The 20779-nt window shown below is 42.5% G+C and overlaps 1 protein-coding gene across 4 annotated transcripts in view; it reads right to left on the bottom strand.

Moving 5' to 3' along the window:
- Positions 1–16210: 16210 nt before the first annotated feature.
- SNX13 (sorting nexin 13) overlaps positions 16211–20779 on the bottom strand; it is a 59995-nt gene continuing 55426 nt past the window's right edge. For all 4 annotated transcript variants that reach the window (XM_035128904.2, XM_060280737.1, XM_060280735.1 and 1 more), the window contains 2 exons: positions 20336–20448; positions 16211–20062 (listed from right to left, as the gene is read on the bottom strand). In XM_035128904.2, the coding sequence (XP_034984795.1) occupies positions 19815–20062; positions 20336–20448 (361 nt within the window). In that variant the 3' untranslated portion in view covers positions 16211–19814. The remainder of the gene's footprint in view (positions 20063–20335; positions 20449–20779) is intronic.

The raw sequence follows: 20779 nt of genomic DNA, 5'->3' as shown, positions 1-20779 counted from the left end.
ATTTGTGAGCTGTTGCAAAATAAGTGTGTGTGTGTTTATAAAAAGAGAAAGCTTGGTAGAGAAGTCCAGCTGTGTCTCATAGAGGGGGAGGCACAGAGAAAGGTCCCTTCATTAATCATTTTATTTCATTTCTGTTATTTCATTTCTATTCTGTGTTTCTTCCACAGGAGTCAGCCAGGTGGTCTCTCATCCAGAAGTGGACCAGACTCAGGGCTGCTTAGCTTCAAGGCATTGGCTTCAAGACCACATGCCTCTGGGAACTCTAATCAGTGGACAGAAGAGGGAATTTATGCAGGTACAGCTAGTTTTACAGCAGGGCTGGGGAAGCTCAGGCTCATGGCCAAATGTGGCCCTCCAGTCCTCTCTCTTTCTCTCTCTTTCACCCTCTCAGCTTCTGGACAGCTTCCTGAGCCAGCTGGTTTTCACCCTCCTTGAGTCCCGTCCCCCCCATGACTGCAAAGTGTCCTTGAATTCTGGCAATGCCTCTTGCCTGTTTGGATGGAGAATGGAGAGGATTTGTAAGTGTGAAGAAACTAGCCTACTGTACCAATGTCAAATTTGCACTCATTTATCCACCCGCATTTGCCTCTGGCCCTGCCAAGCCACAGACATGTGGTTCCCCTAGCAGGTTGTCCAGGAGGGAATGTGGCTCTAGGGCTGTGATGCAGGGATGCGTCTCCATCTGCCTGGCCAATTATTAAATATACACACAACCGTTAATTGAGTTATTATACCCATAAGGAGCTGTCCATATCAGCATTGGGAGCAAGTAAAGGAGAGGAGCAGAGCAGTGCTTTTATGGGGTTTTATGTTCTTCTGATTTTCTCAGGGTTTTCTTGACATGGTTGCTACCTGCCAACACATCTTAAGGGGGGGGGGGTATAAAAAGGGACCCCTGACCATTAGGTCCAGTCGTGACCGAATCTGGGGTTGCGCGCTCATCTCACATTATTGGCCGAGGGAGCCGGCGTATAGCTTCCAGGTCATGTGGCCAGCATGACAAAGCCACTTCTGGCAAACCAGAGCAGCACATGGAAATGCCGTTTACCTTCCCGCTGTAGCGGTTCCTATTTATCTACTTGCATTTTGAGGTGCTTTCGAACTGCTAGGTTGGCAGGAGCTGGGACCAAGCAATGGGAGCTCACCCCATCACAGGGATTCGAACCGCCGACCAGGGGCGTAGCCAGGATCAAAACTAGGGGGGGGCAAGCCATGGTCATTCAGGGGCGGGGCCAAGGCACGGGAGGGGAGGGGCCACGAAGTGGGAATGTGGGCGGGGCTACAGGCCAGCGGGCCTGCTGACATCGTGGCAGTGGCGGAGGCAGCGGCCACCTTGTGCTTCTGGGGCTGGCAGCGTTGGCGGCTACCCTGCTTGGCTGGAGAGGACGGGAGGGTCAGGCAGGCGAGAGGGGGTGGCAGGGCGGGCGAGGGCGAGGGCGAGGCAAGACACGGCCGCAGCCACGACGGCTCCGAGGCGTTGCTGCATATCAGCATAATATTTCAACCATGGTTCAAGCCCCACCTTAGGAAAAAATTCCTGCATTGCAGGGGGTTGGACTAGATGACCCTTGTGGTCCCTTCCGATTACAATTCTATGATTCTATTGATATATTACCATAGCATATGCATCATTCTGCTTTCTTGAATTGTCCTACTCCTAGGCATAGCAGCCAACTCCTAGAGGCCTAGGTGCCTCTCCCCCCCCCAAATTACTGGTAAATAACATATTTGAAAGAGTCATCCCCCCATGTTGATGGGCTTTCTATGTGGGGCTTATCTGCCCCCCCCCGTATTTTATTAAGGATGGAAGAGGGAGGGAAGGAAGGATGGAAGAAATAGAGAGATAACTCATATTTGTGGGTGTCTCTGGATGACGCTGTGATGCTGGAACTCTGCAGCAAGAGGACGGGAGGGTCGGGCAGGCGAGAGGGGGTGGCAGGGCGGGCGAGGGCGAGGCAAGGCATGGCCGCAGCCACGACAGCTCCGAGGCGTTGCTGCATATCAGCATAATATTTCAACCATGGTTCAAGCCCCACCTTAGGAAAAAAATCCTGCATTGCAGGGGGTTGGACTAGATGACCCTTGTGGTCCCTTCCGACTACAATTCTATGATTCTATTGATATATTACCATAGCATATGCATCATTCTGCTTTCTTGAATTGTCCTACTCCTAGGCATAGCAGCCAACTCCTAGAGGCCTAGGTGCCTCTCCCCCCCCCAAATTACTGGTAAATACCATATTTGAAAGAGTCATCCCCCCATGTTGATGGGCTTTCTATGTGGGGCTTATCTGCCCCCCCCCTATTTTATTAAGGATGGAAGAGGGAGGGAAGGAAGGAAGAAATAGAGAGAGGGATAACTCATATTTGTGGGTGTCTCTGGATGACGCTGTGATGCTGGAACTCTGCATGTACAGGAGCCTTGTAAGCAGCTTTCTCTCTGCTTGATTTACAGCAGGCACGTCCAACAGGTAGATTGTGATCTACCAGTAGATCACTGGATGTCTGTGGTAGATCACTGGTAGGTCACTGCCACCCCTAAAAAAAGCTCACCCAAAATTTTCCTCCTCCCTAAAAAAAGTTGAACTATGACCTGAAGCCCTAAACAAAAATGGGCCTCCCTCCCTCCTAAAAGAAGCTCAACAAGTTTGACCTAAACCCCAAAAAACAGGGCTTCCCTTCCTTAAAAAAACTCAACAGCTTTGACCTGAATCCCCCAAAAGGGGGTAGATCACCCCCAGTTTTAAACTCTGTGAGTAGATCAGAGTCTCTTGGGAGGTGGCCACCCCTGATTTACAGTATACAGATGCAGGAGGAGGGGCAGACTGGAACACCACTGCTTTTTATAAACATCACTGTGTCTGTCAAAGCTACAGCCCCCCCTTTCTTATTCACTTCCTTTTAGCCTTGCAGAGCCACCTTACTCAAATTGAATCCTCTGAGTCTGCACCCTCATTAAATCGCCAATAGAACTCTTAATGCTCCTGAATGCTCATTAACAACTCCCACTTAAGAACAATAGGGTGAAATGGTCAGCTATCGAATCTTGCCTGGGGATGTATGCTCCATTGTCTTAACTGCTTAACTACTGGTAGCCACTTTGCTTTATTTATTTGATGTGTTTTTGTTACAGCTGTGTCCCCCCCCCCCAGCAAGCGGAGACTTAGCTGCTCTTGCTAAAGCAAAGCCCTTTCCACTTCAGTTTTTGGAGGGGAAAAGTGCTGGTTATGGTCTGTAAAATAGATTAATTTTTTGCTTCTAGGGGGGGCAGCTGCCCCCTCCTGCCCCCCCTTGCCTACGCCCATGCCGCCGACCTTCTGATCAGCAAGCCCTAGGCTCTGTGGTTTAACCACAGCACCACCTGGGTCCCAAGGAGGGGATATTCACAGTCTAAAGAAAGAAAGACACCTGCAGGCATATAAGCCCCTTCAGATGCTATTCCACAACACTTACAGAGACCATGTGGCACCAGTGGAGGCTGGTCCCTTAGGGGAAATGGGGCACTGCCCCACCAACCTCAGCCAATGCCCACCTGATTGCCCTCTTACAACCAATCAGGCCATGGCTCTGCCTAGCATTGGCTCTGCTGCCACCTACCGTACTTCCAAGCTCCTTACTTTCTGCCCTACTGATCCCATTGGGCACCAGTTCCCGGGGTTCTTGAGGGGGGGAGCCATGATTGTTGTCATGACTACAGTGGTACCTTGGTTCCTGAACACAACCAGTTCCGGAATACCATTCGAGTTCCAAAACATTAGAAAGCCGAGGCGCAAAGGGCTGTCTACAAATTCAGTTGAGAAAATTGAAAAACACAGAGTGGAAGCCGTTCGACTTCCGAGGCGCGTTCGGAAACGGAAGCATTTACTTCTGGGTTTTCAGCATTCGGGTTCCAAAACGTTCATCAACGGAGACGTTCAAGAACCGAGGTACCACTGTATATACAATGTACATAGTGTTGCTGGGGCCTATGTTTAATGTATTCAGTAGGTGTCTCTCTCTCTCTCTCTCTCTCTCTCTCTCTCTCTCTCTCTCTCTCCTCTCTCTCTCTCTCTCTCTCTCTCTCTCTCTCTCTCTCTCTCTCTCTCTCTCTCTCTCTCTCTCTCTCTCTCTCTCTCCTCTCTCTCTCTCTCTCCTCTCTCTCTCTCTCACACACACAGCCAGAAACAGTTTCATTGGCTTTGGAAGTAACCATTAAAAAGTCCTCTTTTGTCCCCAAATTGTTACCATACCAATCAACAACAACGTGGGATCAAATTGCAGTTTCTTGTTTTGCTTCTTGCCATAAAGCATTGGATGGAAACTGTGGCCTTGATGTAAACAGTCGAATTCCGGCAAATGGTATTAGTCATCCCTTTGTATGCCCGGCATTCGGTTACAAATAGCAAAGCTGGGAGTTACAGATAACGTCCAGAGCTGCCAAACGGATCCAAAAGCTTTCTTCAGAAAAACAGCCCTGCTGAGGATGAGTAAGACTTGACATTTTCAAGTTTGGAATTTTTGTAAATGTCCGCCTCCCAGAGGATAACTAGATTTCCAAATATTTGGTTCTTTGTGGTGCGTCTCCTTTGATGCTGGAGCCATAAAATCCATCGGAGGAGCACACTGAGTAGGAAAACAATTTATTTAACTCTTTGAGGTCTAGGCATGTTGAACACAGTGATTTAAAATGAGCAAATTAGCAGGGAGTTTGGGAGAAAGAGAGCATGGTGATTAAGTTAACAGGACAGGGTGCTGTAGTGGTTAGAGAGCTGGACGAGAACCTGGGACACCAGGGTTCAAATCGCCACTCGGCCATGAAGCTCATCGGGTGACCGTGGTCTCTTAACCTAACCTACCTCACAGGGTTGTTGAGAAGATAAAACATTGAGGTGGGAGAAGCACATGCACCACTTTGAGCAGCCTGGATGAAAGGTGGGCTGCAGGTGTAACACAATAATAAAAAAACAAACAAAATAATCAGAATGGTTATTTGTGTGGCACCTGCAATGATGCATTGCTCATGTGATCCACTGTGCATTGGGTTTGATGAAGTGTTGTATTTGTGATTAATGTTTCTTGTGTACAGAGAAAATGCTGAAGAACCGCTCCTTGCCCCCAGAGGCAAAATGTGGAAGCTTTTCAAAGAGCCTGTGGAGGAGGCTCAATAAGAATTCACCTGTATAATGAACTTGCAGTACAATGGTATTTGGATCACGTCTCTTGGTGTTTAATGATGCTGTGCTCTCCAGATACCACTACAGCTCCCATTATCCCTGCCATTACACACGCTGGCTGGGGCTGATGAGATTTGGAGTCCAACTTGTGGAGGGCCACAAATTCTCCATTCCTGGTTTTCAGAAAAAAGTGTATCTTAGTACGGTGGTACCTTGGTTCTCAAACTTAATCCGTTCTGGAAGTCTGTTCCAAAACCAAAGCATTCCAAAACCAAGGCGCACTTTCCCATAGAAAGTAATGCAAAATGGATTAATCCGTTCCAGACTTCTAAAAACAACCCCTAAAACAGCAATTTAACATGAATTTTACTACTTAACAAGAGCATTGATCCATAAAATGAAAGCAATAATCAATGTACTATACTATAAAATAAGTAAGACAGTATTGTAGATGATTAAAAAAAAATTAAAAAAAATTCTTACCTGTACTGATGATATTCATTGTTTGGATGTTTATGCTGTATGAGCTTATAGCTGCAATAAATTTGATCTGATCTGTTTGGATGGGGGGGGGCTTTTATTCATTTCCACAGTCACCCAATCAATCAATCAATCAATCAGTAGCTGGGTTCCAGACAGTCACAAAAACAAATTAGCCAAAAAAGCTTCGAAAACAAAAATGCAAAATAAATAGCAAAACCAAAAGCACCAAACTTAATCCGTTCCGGATGTCCATTTGACTTCTGAAATGTTTTAAAATCAAGGCACAGCTTCTGATTGGTGCAGGCGCCCCAGAAACAATAGCCGACAACCGCATTGGACATTTGGCTTCCGAAAAACATTTGAAAACCGGAATACTTACTTCCAGGTTTTTGGCGTTTGAGTACCAAGGTAGCACTGTATCAAACTTGTGCTGTAGTCAATTGTTCTCCTGACACACAAACATCAAGAGTACACATGCCTAGTCATGAGGATTGTAGCCATTCCCTCTTTCAGCCTTGACCCAATATAATCATAGAATCATAGAGTTGGAAGAGACCACGAGGGCCATCCAGTCCAACGGCCTGCCGAGCAGGAAACACCATCAAAGCATCCCGACATATGCCCGTCAAGCCTCCGCTTAAAGACCTCCAAAGAAGAAGACTCCACCACACTCCTTGGCAGCAAATTCCACTGCCGAACAGCTCTTACTGTCAGGAAGTTCTTCCTAACGTTTAGGGTGGAATCTTCTTTCTTGTAGTTTGAATCCATTGCTCCGTGTCCGCTTCTCTGGAGCAGCAGAAAACAACCTTTCTCCCTCCTCTATATGACTTCCTTTTATATATTTGAACATGGCTATCATATCACCCCTTAACCTTCTCTTCTCCAGGCTAAATAATTAGATCCCATAGAAATGCATCACCTGTATTTTCACTAACAAAAGAAATGTGTCTGGAAGCTTTATCAAAAACTATCAAAAAGAGTAATCTTAGTCATTCTTTGGCCCCCATTAACTCTCTCTCCACACATATTAGCTAGGTTTCAAAACTGATTCCACTGTATAAAAATCATGGCTGTGGTTTTCTGACACTTTTAAAGATATTATAGATGCAAAGATTATGCCCTTTCCTGAGAAAGCCATCTCCCCGCATTTATAACAGAAACAATTGTATTTGAAAGGTTGCTGGCGACCGCATGCATTTTTGCATAAAGGCATCATTTAGACTAAACAAGGTCAACTTGATGAGGGATTCAGTGAGTCCACCTAGGAATAATTTCCTTTTAACATTTAAAGCTCATCCCCACACCCAAGTATTTCAGGAATTCTGCTGCATCATAGGAAAAAAATAGCACATATACACCCTCAAGCTGAAAACCTCAGCGCATAAACAGAGAGGTGACCTTAAGTGGAAATCTGGCTTGGAAGTGAGAAGTGCTGTAAATGGTCTCTATGTTTCTAATTCAGGCAATAAATTAAAGATGCTCGCTCGCTCTCTCTCTCTCTCTCTCTCTCTCTCTCTCTCTCTCTCTCTCTCTCTCCCCCCCCCATAATAACAAAAGTTCATTAGTAGTATTATCTTTGGACCATTACCAGTAAAGTTAACTATTTTTCATCCACCCACCCTGAATCTCAGCGCACTCAGACTGTAGAACAGGGGTAGCCAACAGGGCGCCATCCCATAAGCTCCAACCTACGGTACTTGGCCAGTGGTCAAAGAAGATAGGAGTTGAAGTCCCCAACATTTGGAGGGCACCATGTTGGCAACCACTGCTACAACACTTGAGAGCTGTGGAGGCTGTGTGTGTGTGTGTGTGTGAGAGAGAGAGAGAGAGAGAGAGAGAGAGAGAGAGAGAGAGAGAGAGAGAGAGAGAGAGAAACACTTGGCTCCAGAGCAATGGTTTCCAACTAGCTAATTACTGCAGACCCCCCACTTTTTAAAAACCAAACCAAACTTTTGAAAATGTTTATATCTCTGTGGAAGCTTTTGTTATGTGAATGGTGCCACTCTACCCTCCAACATGTCCCAGCACAAAGCTAGGCCACATTCCTGCGTTGAGTCACGTAACTAGGTTTGCCAGACTCAATAGAGGACAGGACTTCTGTACCTTTAATTGCCCTGCTCTCTTTTGAGTCTGGAAACCTTAAAGAGAAACCGGCAGACCCTTTGTTTGGAAATAAAACAAAGGGTCTGCTGGTTTCTCTTTAAGGTTTCCAGACTCAAAAGAGAGCAGGGCAATTAAAGGCACAGAAGTCCTGTCCTCTATTGAGTCTGGCAACCCTACACGTAACCCACAGGAGAGCATGATGCCTCAAAAAACATTTTTTTTGGGGGGGCACCACAATCTTGCACAAGACACAGCACAATCTCACACATTTTGGGGGCTTCCTCAAAATGGGATGTCCCAGACAGTTAATGGGTATGTGCCATGGACCCCCTGAGTGGGCTACACAGGCCCCCTGGGGTTCACAGACCACCAATTGCTAACCACTGCTCTGGGGCAAACAAATCTACAAAAATGAGGCTCTTCAACAAAACATTGCAGGGTGGAGCAGGAGTGAGAGAATCTGTCAAGTTTGGTGCTCTCATATTCTTATCTTCCCAACCTTAAATTCAGCTCTCCACATGCATGCAGCAATTTGCGTGTATAGTTTTTTTTTTGTTTTTTTAAAGCATCATGAGAATTCTTTAGCATTTTGGTGTAAATTTCTCCCTAATGAACTCATTTTCTCATGCAGATTTGACACACACATTTTTGCAAGCAATCTCCCCTCATATAATGAACTTCGGTGTGTAATATTCCATTCTCGCTTACCCCTAATGTATACATTTTGCAAACTTGGGGTGGAGAACAGAATCCAAAATTCAGATAAGTGAATTTTGAAGGATGGCTGTGTTTCGGTTCTCATATTCTTTCAAACACCGGTGTAGCAATCCCCACAGGCACCAGAAGTGGGGGGAGGGTGTCCAATTGGGCAGGACGCAGTGTCTGAGTGAATGCATCCCTCCTGGGACGGAAGCAACTAGCGTACGCCAGAGCAACGCTGTCGGAAAAAACATTGTGGGGTGCGCCAATGGGATGGCACCTGGGACTCGGGAGGCCAGTGCATGCCAGCTGTGCCCCTCCTGGGTGTCCCTTCCACACTTTTTCAGGCAGTGCTGGACACACTAGAGGGCAGCTGTGGCCAGGAGGGAGGCAGTGGCTGGGGTGCCCTGCGGGCAGGGCCGGATTTAGGTTTGATGAGGCCCTACGCTACTGAAGGTAATGGGGCCCTTTATATGTCCTTTGTCAACAACAAATTGTCGCTGTTCTTTGTGTTGAATATATGATAATTTATGGACCTAATAGGTATCTAAACCCATTTGCACATAACAAATAGGCGCCTACACAACACAAAACACTGTAGCTGTATGTAGGTTTTATTTTGTTTTTTATCTTATATTTTGAAAATGTACATCCAGCTTTTTTTTTCCTTTACTTTTTTGGGGGCCCACAAGAGAGTGGGGCCCTAAGCTATAGCTTGTTTAGCTTGTACATAAATCCAGCACTGCCTGCGGGCCTCATGCCACCCATGGCACACCCCACGCTGTGTTCTCAGGCAGCTCTGGGCTCGCCTGCTAAAGGGTGCCCTGCAGCCTGTGGCGCCCCCCCCCCCTCCTTCCTTTGTTGCTGCTTTCAGAAAGTGCACATTTGGGAGATTGGGTTTTAATTATGAACTGAAATGAATTTCTTCCCCCACCCCAAATTGTAGTGTTGACTGCTTCAGTTCAGAATTCCAGCTACCATTTCTCCTCACTATAGTCAGTTGACATTCTGCAGCCACTATGCATGCTTAGTGCACCTTGGTTTTTAGAGATAGTACTTTTCCATGTATAAGACGCCCCCTATTTTTGAGGACTGAATTTTCAGAAAATGGGGGAGATGGCAAAAAGTTGTTGAGCTTTTTTTTTTGCAGAGGATTGCTCGGAGTTGTTGAGCTTTTTTGGAGCAGGGGTTACTGGGGGTTGTTGAGCTTTTTTTTAGTGGGGAATGCCAAAAATTGCTCACCTGCATGCATCGCAAAATCCCCGTCTGACCCCTCACCGGCAGAAGCTGCCAATTGCCCGCCCAATTGCCGCAGCACCAGCCAATCAACAACACCCATTGACACAGCATCCAATAACAAGCACAAAAGCCGCTGACAGCCATGGCAGCAACCAATCAAACGTCCACCCTATGCACTACCAATGTATAAGACAACCCCCACTTTTTAGCATGATTTTTAAGGGGAAAAAACCTAGTCTTATACCGTGGTGTCTCGACTTAAGAATTTAATCCATTCCGAAGGCACCTTCGTAGGTCGAAAAGCGCCATTGGAAACATGATTTTCCATAGGAATGCATTGGAAATGGAAAAAGTCGTAAGTTGAAGCAACCCCATCTAAAAATTCGTAAGTCGAAAAAACCCTATCTAAAACAGCCATGGTTTCCGTTCGGATGTCGAGAAATTTGTAAGTGTGTGGCCATTTGCCCCACTTGTGAGTCAAAAAATTCGGTTGTCGGGTCGTTCGTAAGTTGAGGTACCACTGTACATGGAAAAGTATGATATTTGTGTGCTTGTCAAATCAAGAATAGATTTGTCCATTCTTGTAGCGCTCACCAGGTGGCAGCATAAGCCTAAAATGTTTCTGCAGTAAACTATCAAATAACTCCTTGCAGCTGTATAAAAACCCTGAAAGGATATGTAATAGAATGGTTAATGCCAAAATGGACTTGGTTTCACTCTCGGCTTTTGTTCATCAGATGGCTGAGTGGAAAAGAAGAAAGAGCACGTAAAAAGAGCTAACACAATATCACAAAAAGTAGTTTCAAAAATATATCAAAATGTAAGTACAAACAAATCATAGAAAAGGAGCAAGATATCCTGACATTACTAAACTATTCATTTGAATGTTAGATTGTCCATATCTATTTCAATATTTAGTTGACCTTTCTAGCTATTCTTAATAATAATATATGTTGCTTTGTGAAATCCCTCTCTGCCTTTTGAAATTGCTGAAGGCTTAATTATTCACATGCCATTAACGTACAAACACACACACAATTTTATTTGTGAGCTGCCGTTCCACTGTTCAAAACATGCTCAAGGCGGCCTACAAAATGGCAAATATACATAATTAGAACGTAACAGAAGTAGTCATTAACAATAAGTAAAGCTTTAAAAAATACATAGCCAAACTGAACAATTTCCACACAAATCATATGAAGATCTAAAATAAAAATATAAGAAAAATATAAGAAACCAACAGCAACAACAGTAACTACCCCACCTGTGGCTTATGAAGGTGTAGCTATATAAGGAGTTGTCACGATGAGTATCTTCACTTCAGAATTTACCCCTACATCCACCTGAGATTTCACATATTTATATTTCTTATTATTGAAGCTGTCCTGGAAGGACAGATCCTGAAGCTGAGGCTCCAATACTTTGGCCACCTCATGAGAAGAGAAGACTGCCTGGAAAAGACCCTGATGTTGGGAAAGATTGAGGGCACAAGGAGAAGGGGACGACAGAGGACGAGATGGTTGGATAGTGTTCTCGAAGCTACCAATATGAGTTTGACCAAACTGCGGGAGGCAGTGGAAGACAGGAGTGCCTGGCGTGTTATGGTCCATGAGGTCACGAAGTGTTGGACACGACTAAACGACTAAACAACAACAACAAAATTGAAGCTGTCACAAAACCAGGGGGGATAGGGTGGAAGTATTTGAATTAAATAGCATGGTTTACAATGATAAAAATATGAATCAAAAGTTTAGTCAAGCATTCCCTCTCTCGCCTCCAATCAGACGCTTAGCCTCCATTCCCAATATCTACCCCCCCCCCAACCTCGTCTCCTCTGCTCAAACCTCACAGGATTTCCCCTCAAAAGTTGTCTGTGACAACTAGGCCTTGATGAACTTTCAGCTAAGCCTGGAGTCTTCATCAAAGCCTGGTTCAAGACTCAGGTTTCCATCTCAGACAACAGCAGAAAATAAATATTCTTTCTCTTCCCTGTATGGGCACAGGGTGGAGCTAGAGAACAAGTCTTTCAGAAAATCATTTGTATGGTAGTTGAACACATCACCTGCAAAAGGAAAATGAAAGGAGTAAAAACTGCTATAACAATAATGCTAAAAAGAGACAGAGAAAGAAGCAGGATCCAATAATAAAACTGCTCCTGGGAGGGAAATAGAGGAAACCCTGGAAGAAGCCCTCTCCAAATAAATGTCGTTTTGAAATCTGTGGCTTAAAATCAGTGCATTACCTTGATTCAAAATGGCCTCCAGTTGCATTTAAAAAGCCTGCTTCTTCATCTCAGGAGCCATCATGCAGAAAAGGGCAGTTCTGCCAATGGAGGAATGTAGACAGGGGATCCCTTGTTCATACACCACATAGAGTTGGGATGAGCAGCGAGGTAGACAAGTTTGCTGGTGATACTAAATTGTTCAAGGACAGCTTCTTAAAAAGCAGAGACATCACCTTGCCAACAAAGGTCCGTATAGTTAAAGCTACGGTATGGTTTTCCCAGTAGTGATGTATGGAAGTGAGAGCTGGACCCTAAAGAAGGCTGATCACTGAAGAATTGATGCTTTTGAATTATGGTGTTGGAGGAGACTCTTGAGAGTCCCACGGACTGCAAGAAGATCAAAACTATCCATTCTGAAGGAAATCAGCCCTGAGTGCTCACTGGAAGGACAGATCGTGAAGCTGAGGCTCCAATACTTTGGCCACCTCATGAGAAGAGAAGACTCCCTGGAAAAGACCCTGATGTTGGGAAAGTTGAAATGCCAAAGAATTGTATTTGTATCTGATATCAGCCGTTTTATTTTCAATTCCTTTCCTAACGATTCCTAGCATTAGGAATTGAAAATAAAATGGCTGATATCAGATACAAATACAAATCTATGGCAAGCCCACAATTCAAATGCTGAGCACAGCTCTGGCCATCTCACCTCATGGAGGATATTGTAGAGTTGGAAAAGGTTCAGAAAAGGACAACAAAAATTATCAAGGGGATAGGGCAAGTCCCCGTGAAGGAAGGTTTCAACATTTTGGGCCTTTTTACTTTAGAGAGAGGGGGAGGAAGAGGCAAACATGATGCAAGTGTATAAAATAATACACAGGACAGAGAAAGGGGATGGATAAAACACAACATACCATAAGAACTAAGAGGCTTCCAATGAAACAGAGTGATGGGAGATTCAGGACCGGCAAAAGGAAGTATTTCCTACATGCAGTGTGGTCAAGCTATGGAATTGGCCTCAACAAGAGGCAATGGTGGCCACCAACTTGGATGGCTTTGAAGGACTGAAAAAATCCACAAAGGCTTATCAAAGGCTACTAATCCTGATGGCCATGTTGTACCTCCACTGCCAGAGGCAGTATGTTTCTGAATACCAGTTGCTGGAGAGCCCCAAAGGGGAGGCTGCTGTTGTGTTTAGGTCTTGCTTCCCAAAGGCATTTGGCTGGCCTTTGTGGGAACAGGATGCTGGACGAGATGAGCCACTGGCCTGATCCAGCAGGCTATTCTTAAATACCTTGGGGCCTGTTTACTTGATGGAACATACTTCCTAATATACACACACCAGAGCATTAAGATTAGCTTGAGGACCCTGTCCTGCATCCCACTGGTGGGAGTTGTATGCTATGTTGAGACATGGGAGAGGGCTTTCTCCACTATGGTGCCTCCCCTTGGAGGCTTGTGTGGTGCCAACACTGGTGGCACTCTGGCCCCAAGTAAAGACCTGGCTGTTTACTCAAGCATTTGGGGTTGTTGATTGCAACTTAGCATCATCTGCTCACTGCCTGATTATTGCTGATTGTATTATGAATCGTGGGTTTAATTGATGTGTGCCTGGTGCCCAAGATACAGGGCAGGTTAGATTTTTTTTTTATAATTATATTTTATTAAGTTTCAACATTTTAAACATATAGTCAAAACACAATTTCATCTTTTCTCTTATTTTTGTGGACTTCCCACCCCCTTTTCCACGGAGTTGCTGTTCTTCCCATTCTGTTGCACCCTATCTTCCATCAAATCACCACCAAAATATTATAACCTAATTACTTCTGTTGCTCATAGCTCAAGTCCTGCTCGCGAGTTCAGCATACTATATTTCTTTAGTCAAAAAAAGCATCCATTCGCTATAAAACACTCATAATTAGTTTTGCTGTTAATTTTGCCAGTTCAGCATAGTCCATTATCTTATCTTTTCTTCTTTGGTTGGAACTTCTTCCTTTAACATTATTATTATTATTATTAATTTCTGTCCCTATAATCCGTAACAGGTTAGAACTATTTTAATTAACTAGTGAACTATGGTACCCAAGATTCCTTTTGTGAACTAGGATTGCCAGCTTCTTGCCCAGCAATGGTTTGTACATGCTCCTAACCACCAATCAGGACTACAGACACCATTTCCCCACAAGTCCTGAGGTCTGTGTTTGTCCCCTGCTTGTGATGGGACAGAGTAGTGAGAGTGCCCCTAGCATCATTAAACCCTGCCAATCACTAACTTGCCAGAAATTCTTTTTTTTAAACCATCATCACACCTGAGCAGGACAGCATGTAACATGTAAAGGGCAACTTTGTGCCAATGAAGAAAGAATCGAAAGCTTGCTCCCATCTCAACCAACCATCAAAATGCAGTAGTCCTTTGCTGCTGACCTCAGCGACGTTTCAGATCAATCTTGGTGACTTCACAACCTTAAAATTTCACTTCAAACAAGTTGCTCGACCTTTAGCAGGTGCTCTCTGGCAAAAGGTGCTACCGGGCAGTGTCAGCTGCTGGAATTCACATTTTGGAGCTGCTCTTCCCATTAGATGGGCGTATTGGATGATCAAAGCAAAACTTCGAGGTCACACCTCCATCTGCTGTGTCTCATAATAGGATTATTATTTGTGTTGTACCCATGAAATGGAAACCAAATAGCTCTTCAGCCTTCAGAGCAAGCATGCATTGGAACCTGGCTGTTAGGAGTAATGTAGACGCGTTGTCGCCATCTGCAAAACGAATGTACTCTGGTTTGCACCCTAAAGGTTTTCTTTATTGTTATGATGATGATGAAAAATTGTATAGTTGGGACGGGAAAAGATTCTGAGACACATTAAAACTATGCCTACTCTATTTCAGAGCTGAAAATTGAATACCCTCACGGAGAGAGATAAGATGCTGAGACAGCAGAAGGGCTACAGGTTCAGCGCAGCCCTGTTAATTTGCTTGGCTCAATGGCTGGGGCCTGTTAAGCCCTTGATAACACAAATGGAATGTGTGTTGTATAACCCTGGACAGCTGGAAGGAGAAAAAGGCCAGTCACAAATTAAATTAAGAGGTGTAAAATGCCGTGAGAAGAAAAACAAATTGAGATGGCGAAAACAGGTGCCAACTGACATTTATTCCATATTCAGTCACACTTTCTTTTCTCACTGTGTGATTAGCAGCTAAGCTGAATTAGGGCAGATTTCATGCTTCCGTGACCTCCATGAGCACCCGTAAAGAAAAGGGGAAAACACCTGCAGGTAGATGTTTTTCCAAAGAGCTAAAACAGTAAAATCCCCAACTACTGTTGAACTGGCTTGGTGAAATGCTACCCGGAGTGAAAGGACAACACTGTGTTCACATGGAGAGATTAAGTCACTGGCTTAAAACACTTACGTACTTTAGTAGTTCTGAAAAGATCGTTTCTGGTGTATTAAAATGTGCACAGAATATAGAGAACAATTTTCTTGCTTCTTTCATTTGCTCTTGAATTACTTCAAGAGCATCATGAGCTCTTAGGAATGGTTTATTTAGGTTCATTGCTGAAACTGTGGAGTGTCCAGGTTAGCACTGAATGGTGCAGAGAGGAAGCTGGCTCTCATATTCAGAAAAAGAAGTACAAAGTTTTTCATAAAATTAAGTTTAATTGTCATGCTACATAAGATAGGGAACTCCTGATCACTCATATTCACCAGCTTGCATTCATAATAATTTCTTAATGATCACTGATCTCTCACATACGCTATGGTTATGATCCAATGTACTCTGTAATCTAAACACATAGGATGATAACCATCCTCAAAGTACGTACACTGATTTCAGCAAGTCTACTCTTAAGTAACGTTGCATGTCATCCATACTGGTTCCCCCGCCCCCAATGAATTTCTTTCTTTCTCAGGACCAATTTTACTACGGTAGATACCTAGGTAAGAAAAGAGCTACAATAAACATTTTTCAAGGGGACAAACAAGTGACATTTTATTAACTTGATACTATGGAGTTGGTAAGATTAATGTGAAACAGCTGGATTTTTTTTACATATAAAGTAGAACAATAGTTCTTGCATGCAGGTCCAGCTGTTGTGAAAATAAAACCTATGGGGGGAAACCCCTATCGGAAATTGTTGCACTAAAGATACACAATACTTTGTGGAAGGTCTGCTATTATGTATAGCTAATGTGGTTGCATTGCAGGTGCACTGAAGTTTTAGGTTCATTAAGTTTTCTTACGACACATTTATTCTAAATCAATTGCTATTACACTTATACTTCATTCGGTCCAATAACTTTTTAAAAAAATCTCCTTTATTTTGTTCTCCTAAACATGTGATCACCATTGCAAAGATCTCACTGCAGCAAATCTGCTATTTCACATGGGCTACAGTCAAATTAACCAAATAAGACAAATTCCAAGTTTTCTTGTTAATACTTTTATTAGTGTACTTTTCTGAACTTCTCTATTGGACAAACATAATGCAAACTCCAAATAAAAACTTAGAGTTCTTAGCCGTCAGAAAGAGAGACCATGGCATTCCAAATTTGTTTTCATTCTTCATTAAAGAAAAAGGGGGAAGATATTGAAAGAACCATTAGGCACACAGTTGACACATACTGTACAATGATATGCACAAGTCATTTATTTAACAGCTATATTCAGATGTGCTCTTTAGATTTTGCTCCTTGCAATGTAAGAACCATGCTCATTCGAGCACAGAGAAGTAGGGATTTACAAGGAGTGACAAACCAGACTTTTAAAACAAGTCCTTAGATAAGCCAACACAGCAGCAATAACAGAATATACATTGTTGGTTAAGACAGTATACCTTTGATCTCAAAACCTTAAAAACTTTCTCTCTTTTTTAAACAGTTATTCAAATACACATGCGTTACAGGAAAATATTGCACTAAATTAAAACTGAGGTTGTGGAATTCGTATTTTACTTTTAAAAATTATTACACATTCTGGTAGCATTTAAAATTAATTGTTTAGTCATAGCAAACACCAGAGGCAGAAGCTTGAGGATGAACCATATGAAATATTCCACCTTACTGTTCATTCTCTCTCAATTAAGGCTAAAATTAAGTGCATTTTGCTGGACAATGGCACATTTATTTTCAGAGGCTGGTCACAGCATTCTCAGACCAGGTCACACCTGGCTAAGTATCTGCTGCATTTACACAATCAATTCCGGGGCGCTTTTAAATAACACAGGGGGCTATAGTTGAGATGATGTGAATGGACAACATGGGAACAATGCATAATAACTAATCAGGAGGAAGTGTACAAATTGACTGCTCCTGTCTACAGGCACGCTCTGAAATTAAATATAGATGGAAAAAACCCTTTGTGCAATAATTGCATTCAAAGAAACAACACACCTTTGTTTCATTCACACATTTTTTTGGATATGTAATCAATTTTAAAATTCAACAATTGAACATAATTCTGAAGTCTAATGTAGATGGCCCAGGGGTAAGAGATACCACATACTATAGATTGCTATTCATTTCCACTTTGAAGTATTGAAAATTAGACTCGAGTCATATATTGAGGCTGTATTACGACTTGTATTTAGGCCTGCCTTTTCTCTTATTATCCAGTGTTTCACAGGGATTATATCATTCTACTGTTGTAAAAGTCAAACTGGGAAGGAATAAAGGTCATTAAGAGATGGCATAGGCCTAAGTTTTCATTGAATAGTATACCTGTGTAGATCATTCAACTTCAAATTGCAGGTGATGCCTGCACACTGAAAACTAACTTTACAGGGAAAGATCAGCAAGCTTATTTCGTCCCAACATGATGGGTTTCTGTTCTACCTGCAGTGCTTTTAAAAAAAATCAACCGTGCAAGTCCTCCCCTGCAATGAAAAGTAATAGAGTCAAGACAGTTCTACTACCTCAATTAGAATTAGGCCACAGATTGAGGAACAAATCTTAAGGTTTTTTTTAAAAAAGTGTGTGTATATATGAGAGAGATTCATGTCAATTGCCACCTATACTTAAAAGCATTGAGGAGGCTACAGAAAGAATACTTCATACATGTTATCTTAAGCTGTTCTGATTCTGGTAAAAGGGAATTACACGTATAGTATAGATCTGTAGAGATAGGGGAGAACAATTGCACTTGAAGACATGCATACTGTAATGAAGATGTAAAAATCTTTTTCTTTTTTGCAGTTTTGCCATTACTGAGTAGGCTTCACAGCAAGAATGGAATCCAAATAAGGATAGTGGGTAGGGGAAGGGCTGTAGACTTCCTTGTTCATGCCTTAAAAACACATGTATTTCTTGGATACCCTCTCAATAAATATTGCTTTTTCTCTTTCGAGGTTAAAGCCATTTTCTCTTGATTTTCCCCCCTACATTGGAGGACCTGTTTTGCAAGATCTTTAGGCACTGCATTTATGCCCAAACCTGAAACACATTGTTTTTAAGTCAGCCCTGTTGAGTAAAATCAAATGTGTTTAGTATCAGAGCATTAAATGACTACTATTTGGGATATTTTCTCGGGATCTTAAACAAACTATATAGTAGACTATTAAGGGGATTATACATAATGCTTTGAAATTCCTTGATCATGGGAGGTGCTCATCAAGGAGATTCGGGAAAAGGAGATTCCAAGATAATTTAAGGCTCAGCAAAAGTAGTAAATTATTACTTCATTCTCAATTAGACATTATGTCTGGAAGTAAAGAGGATAGACAGGGGGCTTTGTGTAGAAGAAGTTTATTTATTAAAATTTTACATTATGCAAAAAATAAAAAAGATTGTTATTTAAAAAAATATTGTTGTTGTGTCTCTTATTTTCATATATACACTGTGGTGCATTCAGGAATTTGCAATTGTTTGCATATGACTGTTCAATGAAGTCCAGAAGACTTATGTCAGTAAGAAACCAAGTCATTTCTGCAATTTTCCTCTTGAGGTGAACACACTTAAATAAAGCTAAGGGTGACAATTAATGGCATAAAGTAAAACCATTCTGATAATAGTTTCTTAATGTTGAGAACGTTGTATTTTAATTTGCTTCTGTTTCCTAGCCCCCAAAACTCCTAATAAATAAATGTGATAATCCAATTTTTTTAAACATCTGTCCTTCCCTTCACTAAGTGCTATTATGAGCCTTTCTTCTTTAAAAATTATATGCAGAATACAATAACTGTTATTGAAGAGCAAAACAAGACCACTAAGCAGGCTAATTCAAACCAAGATGTTTTTCTTTATGTGTACCCACCCGGACTAAGTAATAAAACCAACGAATATACTTAGTTATTTATTATCATCATCATTCTGGAAAGGGAAGCTAACACGGCTTTCGCAAATATTACTTCAACCTTTAGTTAGCAAATGTAGTTTGGGAAAATAATAATTTTTTTCAGAACCATCTGTTCAAAAGACTTCTTTCATGCTAGCTCAACCACTTCAGAGCTGCTCAGTGAGACCTACAAGGCCTCAACAGTCATAATGCAAATCAAATTGCACCTGATTTTCACATTGCACAATCTCCCAGTTCCGAGCAAAGCAGCCAAGTCCTCCATTGCTATCACCACAGTTGTGCTTTACTTATTACTCAACTGACACAGTCTAGCACTTTTCATTGCTGGCAATCATAGATTCCGTCAAGAGTGGAAGGAACAGACATTCTTACAGAGTGGGCTAATATTCTTCTCAATGTTGCATGAAGATGCACCAAATCATTTAGACACATGAACCCAGTTCATGGTAGTGGTTGCATAAGAGGAGGAGGATGAGATGAATGATTATCTCGTATGGATGCATTAATAATCTAATATGTGACACTAAAAGACCGGTGCAGAAATAACAGCATGAGAGTTTTAAGCCCCAGAGAACCTGCCCAAGTCCTGGGCAAATGGACACCAACTTAAAAATCTGGAGTGTCACCTTTTCTGTAAAGAAGGCGCTTGTGTAGATTGCAGTCTCTGCTTATATCGCTGCATCTGCTTTGAGGGTGAATGCAGTTTTTTGAAGAGTTCAGGGAATTCATTTGCTGGAAATAAAGTTTCCAAGAAGCCCTCCAGAAAGACGTATACCATCCTCTTATTCAGCTGAGTATGCTGAAACATTTCAAAGACTCTGAGAATGCCTTTCCTTGTAGTCTCAGCACCTAGGATATGCTTCAATTCATCTAGACAAATCACAAAATGATGGTGACAGTTCAGTAACAATTCAATCTTCATGTTTATTTGCTATAAAAGTACAAACTCTTAAAATGTTCAAGAAAATAACTATCATTCCCTAAATAGCCCTCGCATTAAATGCAAGGTTGCAAACTTCCTTAGAGAAATAGTTTCTCAACACTGTTCACATGCAGGCAAACAAGACTCTGCTTCTTTAAAACCTATGTGACACATCTAAGGACATTTTCCAATTCGGCTCAAGGAGAAATAATTTCACACACCTGGCATCATCCCTAGTAATTTTGTTTTTCCAGCAATTCTCGTTCGCATTCTAATGGCATTGTCTCTGCGGGGAACAGTCTCAGCTAAAATTCCATTGGGCCAAAAGGCATCTCTGTAAGCAGACAAGTTTACCGGTTAAAATAAAAATCAGGTTATAGATCTCCTCTGAAAACTCAAAACACATATTGCACATGCAAATCTTAGGTACTATATTAAGACCTCAATATTAAAGTGGCCTCTCTAGATTAGCTGGTGTGTTTCTTCAGATCCTGGTTATACAACAAGGATGATAAACCTGGATCATTGACCACACTGGCTGTGGCTAATGAGAACTGGAGTCCAACAACATTTAGAGAGCCACACTACCCTGGTTGTGCACGATTGATCACAGTCAGTGATAGTTAGCCTAGACAAATGACTGAAGCCCACCAATACTCACCAGC

Source organism: Zootoca vivipara, chromosome 12 (genome assembly GCF_963506605.1).
Source record: "Zootoca vivipara chromosome 12, rZooViv1.1, whole genome shotgun sequence".
Taxonomy (NCBI): Eukaryota; Metazoa; Chordata; class Lepidosauria; order Squamata; family Lacertidae; genus Zootoca; species Zootoca vivipara.
Note: the sequence above shows the minus strand (reverse complement) of the source record. Positions and strands in the feature narration are given on the sequence as shown.